Source organism: Lipotes vexillifer, unplaced genomic scaffold, assembly GCF_000442215.2.
Source record: "Lipotes vexillifer unplaced genomic scaffold, Lipotes_vexillifer_v1.1 scaffold1064, whole genome shotgun sequence".
Classification (NCBI taxonomy): Eukaryota; Metazoa; Chordata; class Mammalia; order Artiodactyla; family Lipotidae; genus Lipotes; species Lipotes vexillifer.
Window position 1 is genome coordinate 45,516 of NW_006792862.1, and position 8,128 is coordinate 53,643.

The 8,128-nt window shown below is 34.6% G+C and overlaps 1 protein-coding gene across 1 annotated transcript in view; it reads right to left on the reverse strand.

The window, feature by feature from the left end:
• Positions 1-8,128, reverse strand: part of LOC103086765 (procollagen-lysine,2-oxoglutarate 5-dioxygenase 2-like) — a gene marked incomplete at its 3' end in the record, with an annotated part of 73,327 nt that overhangs the window by 24,386 nt on the left and 40,813 nt on the right. Inside the window, exons 2-3 of the mRNA XM_007466029.1 lie at positions 4,342-4,433; positions 1,277-1,413 (exon numbers count right to left, since the gene is read on the reverse strand). Coding sequence (XP_007466091.1) covers positions 1,277-1,413; positions 4,342-4,433 — 229 coding nt within the window. The remainder of the gene's footprint in view (positions 1-1,276; positions 1,414-4,341; positions 4,434-8,128) is intronic.

Here is an 8,128-nt window from a genome sequence, read left to right on the forward strand (position 1 = left end):
ACAGGGAAACCGGCTCGGTTCTTTGTGGCTGTCTGGAGGGGGGGGATAGGGAGGGTGGGAGGGAGGGAGACAAAGAGGGAAGAGATATGGGAACATATGTATATGTATAACTGATTCACTCTGTTATAAAGCAGAAACTAACACACCATTGTAAAGCAATTATACCCCAATAAAGATGTTAAAAAAAATAAATAAAATTAAAAAAAAAATATATATATATATATATAATAATAGATTCTGTAGAAAAATTCTCAGTACACAAGCTAACACCATCTATACCACATCTCATGTTGCAAAAATAAGTAACTATAAGCAGAACTTTATTTTTTCCCAGAAGACAGTAGAGAAATTCTAAAGATGCAAGTATATGGACCCTTTCAAAACCTGTAAGTGTTGATGGCACCAGGACTTCAGTATGTCCATTTCATTTCAAAATTTCTGCCTTTATTTAACATTTGCATAAAAGCATTGTTCTTACTTTCACCTGTAATAATCTGTGGTTTTGGATTTTCAAATTGAGGGAGAGATATAAAATAACTTTCCTAAGTTAAAGAGGAAAATGCAAAGGGATTTAAAATGATGACCAATGACCAAAAAATAAAAATAAAAAGGAATGAAGGGGGACTTCCCTGGCGGTCCAGTGGTTAAGACTCCACGCTTCCAATGCAGGGGATGTCAGGGAAATAAGATCCCACACTCCGCATGGCCAAAAAACATGTTTTTAAAAAAAAAATGAATGTAGAAAAAAATGGAAGAAAGAAGGTGGCAACCAATAATGGCTCATGACAACTTGACATTATTAAAAACATGTGAGAAGAAGATGGAGACACAGCGAACACTCCAAATTTAGTAGACGAAAAGATATTTACAGATGAGAAAGCTTTTTCTTTATTATTAAACACAGGCTTTTTTATTTCTCACTTATAACTTACATGATGCATTTTCTCCCAGACAACCAGAATTCATTGAGTTGCTCTCTCAATAGAAAAATTCAATATGATCTTTATTCCATCTCAAGTGAGGATTAAAACATGAATTTCACAAAAATTTTAGCTCATGCCCTGTTTTCCCATTGGTGTTTATGGTAACTCATCAAATTTGATCATATTACATAACTACGTCAGACCACGGTTTTATAATTGTGAGTAAAATCTACTTTTTAAAACAATGATCCCACATGAATAAAATAATTTAATATATAATCTACAGATACGAATTTCAACTCTTTTAAAATAATTTAATACAGACTTAGAAAGCCACAGGTTCTTTCTCTTACCATTCAGTAAACAAGACAACCAGATCCTCTTGACTGGCATAATGTTCCATGACTTCTTTCATCAATCTCACTTTTTGGCCCCCTCCAATAGTATTAATTCCATCACCACCTCTCCACTCCTTTCCTTGACCAAGCACCTATAAATGAAATCAACATTTCATCCCTGGGCAAAACTCAGATTATGATAGTATTATAAAAACTGGAAGTCACCAGCAACTTGTACAGTATAACACAGTATCACTCTTTTAATGTTACACTAAATCATGATGCTAAACAGAAAAAAATTTGATGTCTAGGTTAGGTCATAATTCTTCAATATTATTTACCCTGTAGAATGCCATTCCTAATTTTACCATTTCAAAAGTGGAGTCTAATCCAAGGAAGCTGGGGGTTGGTAGGGGAAGCCCTAGAAAGTATTTCTCACATCCTATTTCTCTTTATTCAGACTGAAATGAAAAAGAAAATGAAACTTTCCGTAACACTTTTCAATCTGGCTGGAAATCTGTCTGATGAACGTTGGGAGCCCTGGAAGCTCAGTAATTCCTGGCTGGGGCCCTTAAGCGATTTTCCTGCTGAAACCAGATCGTTTGTCCAGGGAAACACGCATCAAGTCAAACGTCACACCTTCTTTACCTTAAAAATCTTAAGTTTAAGTTATCCTCAAAAGTTTAATAATTTATCAATACAAGAAATCGCCTAAGCACAATTACTCAGAGCTAAGCCTGCAGCCATTCTCGGCTCTGTTTGCTTAGCCTCAGCAGCTGCCTCCTGAATCATATGCCTGCTGACTCACCTGGCTGGGAGGGAGCAGGAAGCAGGTCTATGACCCCTTCCACCACACACACACACCTTGTATCTTAGTTTCACCAAAACAAAGTCTGAAGTTCCCAAAATAAGGATCTACTAAAAGATTTGTGAAATTCAGGGGGAATGAAATTAAGAATAAATACAAAAGAAGAAGATCAAATTAATTTAGAAAATAAATATTATTAGTTCCAAATTTACTTAACATTGAGCCAAATACAAGAGTTCGTGGCGTTCCCAGCCTCAAATCTCTAGTGAGCACTTCATCACTACTTATACTGAAGGGATAAATGTTAACTCAAACTGTGGCGGGCACCTGGATTCATACGCAGGCTAGTCTAATAGAATTATTTGATTTTGCCCTAAGTGACCTCCTCTGGCCCTAAGATTTGTTACACTTCTGTTCTACAACCCTTCTGGACTTCTCCAATATTGCAGTCATACCGGGCCTAAGTGCATCTGAGCGCCTACTCTGTGCAGCACTGTGTTGATTAAGCTCTAGTCTCTGTTTTCTTTCCACAGCATCCATGTGTCAAACTTTGGTATGCATCCGAATCACGTGGAGGGTTTGTTAAAACACAGACTGCTGGTCCCTTCTCCCAGAGTATGCGATTCAGTTAAGTGAGGTTGCGCCTAAGAATCCTCATTCCTATTTCCCAGATGATGCTGATGGTGGTGGTCTGGGTCCACATTTTGAGAACCACTGCATTTCACAATGGAAAGACAGCAGGAGGATCAAAAACTCCAGAGTCAGTCAAACGGGGCTAGGGTCCAACATTTGATGCCTTACAAGTGCGTACCCTGGAGCAAGTTTTCCTCACTAATAAGTAAAGTAATACCTACCTTACATGGTTTATACAACGAATCAACAGCATACCATATATGAAGGTCCTAACACAGTGCCTCACATGTAAAAAATATTCCACACTCTCCCCTTGAGATGCCCCTCACTGGATTTCAGCATTATTTTACCCTGATTTTTCTTTCATATTGCCCCCTACCAATGCTTACTACAATATTTCCCTTCTAACAAACTTCTCTAACATATTTCTCATTTATCCTACATTAAACACCTACATCTCTTTTCTAGCAAAGTTAGCCTCTTTAATAGTTATTCTGTATTAACATCTGTACCTAGTCTTCCAGTGGCTAGGTAGCAAATATTACCTTTTTTGTGCATTACATTCTGAAATAGCTCAGTTTTCTGAAATAGCTCGGTTTTTCCCTAGGCAAAAAAGCAATTTTTCTCTCCTTTTTTTTTTTTTTTTTTTTTTTTTTTTTTTTTTTTGCTGTTTTTTGGGTTTTTTTTGCGGTACACAGGCCTCTCACTGTTGTGGCCTCTCCCGTTGCGGAGCACAGGCTCCGGACGCGCAGGCTCAGCGGCCATGGCTCACGGGGCCAGCCGCTCTGCGGCATGTGGGATCTTCCCGGACCGGGGCACGAACCCGCATCCCCTACATCGGCAAGCAGACTCTCAACCACCGCGCCACCAGGGAAGCTCTGCTGTTTTGTTTTGTTAATGAACTAAGTTTATTTGTTTTCCTACCTGGGATATTTCCCTATTCTCCTCTGCATGTGGAAAAGACCTGGATGACATAGCCTAATTTCTATTAGAAAATAAATAAGTGTTTTTTGTTTTTGTTTTGGTTTTTAAAGGCAGACCTTTCACAGCTCAGTTTACTAGTCCTACCAAATACCCCAGGTTTCCTCTGATCATTTATCAGTGAGCTATTTCCCTGGAGATAAGTCTTCTAAAACCCTTTTATACTTTTATAATGTTATTAAATTCCTCTGAAACAAACAAATAAAAAAACAGGAAAAGCACCTCTCAGTACTGGAACAGAAAAGGTATCTCCTTCACAGTAATGTTTCCAATTCTCAGGGCAGACAAACCCATTACAGAAAAAAATTCTTCAAAGTAAGTGAAAAAAATTACTGTCAAATCTTAGTTATGTTGTACCTGTACATGACCCCCCAAAAGAAATATAAGTATAAATATATTTTTCTGTTGTTTTATAGAACGTGTTTACAAAAAGCATTAGCAAATATTAAGAAATTATTGTCTGAGTGGCAGAGTATTAATAAGGCCAAAACGTATCTTTAAAACAATCAATATAGGTAAACTGACACCATTATGTAACCCAATTTCATCATCCTTCTGGGGACTGCAGATCATGTTGTGGTTGTTATTGTTGTTGTTATGAAAAATGTACTTCAGGCACATATTCTAACATCTCCATGAATTAAAAGATATATCATACCTTCACAGTATAATTGAAGTATTTGGCTGACTGCATAAATCGATGGAATCCATCACTTTCTTTTGTTGCTACAGTTATGACTAATAATTTATCTGCAAAGACAGAGGGAATAACATAAGACAGTTTACCAAGAGGCTAACTCCTCACACTTTACAGATCACTGCAGTGATTAGAGACCTCATTAAACCTATGGGAATGTTCTGGTTTGTTCATCTACATGAGGCTAAACAAAGAGCTGTTGAAAAACTAGGCAATTAAAATTGGTTATATTACTGCCAAACGACAGACTGCCAAATAATGAATTATTTTAATGGTAAAAAAGTACATTTATTTTTAAGGTAAAGCATGCCCTCAACAGAGGATTTCAACACTAAGAGAAACACTTGCATAAAATGCACGAAGTTTTTATCTATAAAGACAAACTCTCCTAAATGTTACCTAATCAACGAGGTTCACTGTCACCTATAAATAATCACTGATTTATTACACACTTCAGTGAGTCCAGAAGCACATTATATTCCTCAAAGCACATGTACAAAAAGAGGAGATCCAATCGTGAGACTGATCCTAATTTTTTAAAATAAATTATGATGAATTGGGAACAAATATTTAGAAAGAGAATCTTTATTTTTCCTCCTATCAATGAATTTTTGTATATGGGAAGTCTATAAAATCCACATTTACACCACCTTCGGTGCTTTGCTTTTTCTTTAAAGAATAAAAGGAACTAAAATCAGCACTGCCCTGGTAAATACAGCTTTGAGTCACCATTTTATAATGAATTATTATTTTCAATCTAACAAAACACCTCGTCTTAGCAGAAGTAGATAGATTTAAGGAGTCATTTCAAAATACCTATAGAAGCTATTAAGGAAAATGCTTATCAGAAAAAGACATGTTGGAAAAATGCATAAAAGAAACAAGTGCGTCAGAAAATGCCAAAGGTTAGCAGCCAGGGCATTTTTTTTAACCTTAGGATATAGGAGGACCAAAGGACTAAGAAAACAAAATTAACATCTTTTTAACATTCTAGGCACTGAGTTATATCATTTGACTCTCACTTGATTGTTATCAATAAGAAAAAAGTCAGACAGTGTTAAATATCCCTTAAACAGTAGACAATCATTGAAAATGAAATACATAGCATTAATGTATTAATCAATTAAAAACAATTTCATATGACCCAAGGTAATCATCAAATTTTGAAAATACTTTAAACAAAATATACATAAGTGTAAGACACATAAAGAAAGAAATTCAAACAAGTCAACCAAAAACAAGGAAAACATTTTCATGAAAATAAATATCAACATTCTTAGATATTTTTCTAGAAATATGTATTTCTCACATAACTTTCACCATTATGAGAAATAGATATTTAAGGAAAAATAAAAGTTATTTTCATTAAAGCTGTCAGGGCTGAAGCAAATATATTTTAAGAGTACTTTTTCAATTAACTATTCTTTAAAAAACAAAATTTCATTTGTGAAGTTTCAAACAGGGCTTAACAATTAAGAAAACTTGACCTATTTATCATTTACAATAAATTTTGAAATAGGCAATACAAGATTTTATTTCATAAGAGTAAAAGGAATACTTTTTAAGTCTCTTTTCTGCATAATAAAATGACAAGATAGCTTTCTTTCTTAACTTTTTCTACACAAAAAAAGTTTATAGATTTTACCTGGATGGATTTTTATACTTATAATTTCCAGTACAAAATTAACAGCAAGGATTTCATCATCCTTAATAGGAAAAGTAATGGGAATATATGTATACATATAGCTGATTCACTTTGTTATACAGCGCAAACTAACACAGCATTGTAAAGCAATTATACTCCAATAAAGATGTTAAAAAAAAAAAAACAAAAAGTAATGTTGGCCAGACCCTTGGGCAGACAGAAATGTTATGGAATCTAATGACTCAGAAGGCAAAACTAAAAATATGTAGTCTGACTGTGTCTGGCAAGCCTATGCCAAATAAGGACTCCTGTTGCTTCAGTACTGTGGCTAATTACAAAAAAGCAAAACCAAGTAATAAATAAGTAGTTCTGTCAAAGGCAGGCCTGTTCAATAACATTACGTAGAAACTTCTGTTTCTTCTTACCTGCTATTCACTATCGTGACTATGATGAGAAATAAATCTTACTCAACTGGGGGAAGTAAAAGAAGAAAGCGCTGACATGCACCACTCACAAGTTCTTGCCAACCAGTTCAACAGTCCAACTTGTTCACCATCTACGGAGTATGTGTGTCAAAAAATTTAACCTACATTTGACACATACTTTAGGTTCCACTAAAATTTATATCACAAATTTATCAGAAATATAAGGACAGAAGACAACTGATCTACAGAATCAATGGCAAAAGAGAAAAAAGGAAAGGGAAACTATTATAGTATATCACCAGAATTAAGAGACAATTCAACCAAACATACATCACGGCCTTTATTTGGGTCCTGATCTGAAAAGTCAACTGTAAAAGCGTATTTATGAGAAAATTAGGAAAATCTGAACACTAACTTGTATTTGTCAATATTACGGAATTATTGTTAATTTCTTAGCATGCTAATGGCATTGGTATTTTTTAAAGAGTTGTTATAATTTAGAGACAAATAATAAAGTATTTACTCAATGAAAGGAAGTAGTGTTTGTGATTTGTTTTAAAATTATTAGGGGTAGATGGGAGACAATGGAGGAGGAAGATAAAGAGTAAATAAGATTGCCCATGTATGATGACTATTAAAAGTGGGTTCCATTTATATATGTTTGGAAATCCCTAAATTAAATAAAGAGAGAGTTCGACTTTATGCACAATCCCTAATCTTCCAATCAGAAAAATATTCAATATAAAACTCTTTTCAACAATCTGAATCATCTAAAAGGAAAAACAGAATAGACAGCAGAAATTTTCTAACCAGACAATATTATAATTTAAACAACTATAATTAGTACCTTACCCAATCCACCCACAAAAACCAAAAGGATCAAGTGAGATGATTGAAGAAATGGGCTTGAATAATGGGTACCCATCAACCACTACCAAAACCAGTCTAAGATGGTGTCAAAGAAAAGACAAATGGAAGCCCAACTGTGACCAAACATAAAACTCTAGAGCCACTGCCTGACTCTGTTAGAAAACAGTTAATACAGTTTGCATGAGCAAGAAACATGTAAATCATCTATAGAGTGTGGTCTATTACAACAACCATTTATCAAATGAAAATCACATCATAGCAAAAAAAAAAAAAAAAAAACCTTCTGTAATCATATTCACAAAGTCCCTCAAAATACCTAGCACCATAGTAAGGTTTAATAAATATTTGTTAAGTGGCTTAATATTTAGCCCCCTATGAAAATTTAGATGAATAACAGAATTTCTCCAAAAATCTAAATCTTTTTTATTTAGAAAGGCAAAAAAAACAAAAAACACCCTGCTATGTTCTTTCTTACTAATGAAATTACAGCTCTGGGGAGGAAAAATGGCATTGTTAGTCTTTTTTTTTTTTTTCCTCCAAATAGTTGTTGATACGATACCAGAATTCATCAATTTTTAGAGCTGATATAATTTTTCTTTCCAAAAACAAATCATGGCTTTAAAACAGGAAGTTTTTTGGCTAATATATCCTATCTCCAAACTGCTAAAAAAAAAGAAAAGCCCATAAATCCAGCTGAAATTCATTGTCTTAATAACAGGCATCACATTCAGTAATTCAGCGCCAGCCCAGCTGACTTTGATCTCACTCAGAGGGATAATTCTCCCTACTTCCCAAGAAACTTTCCCTA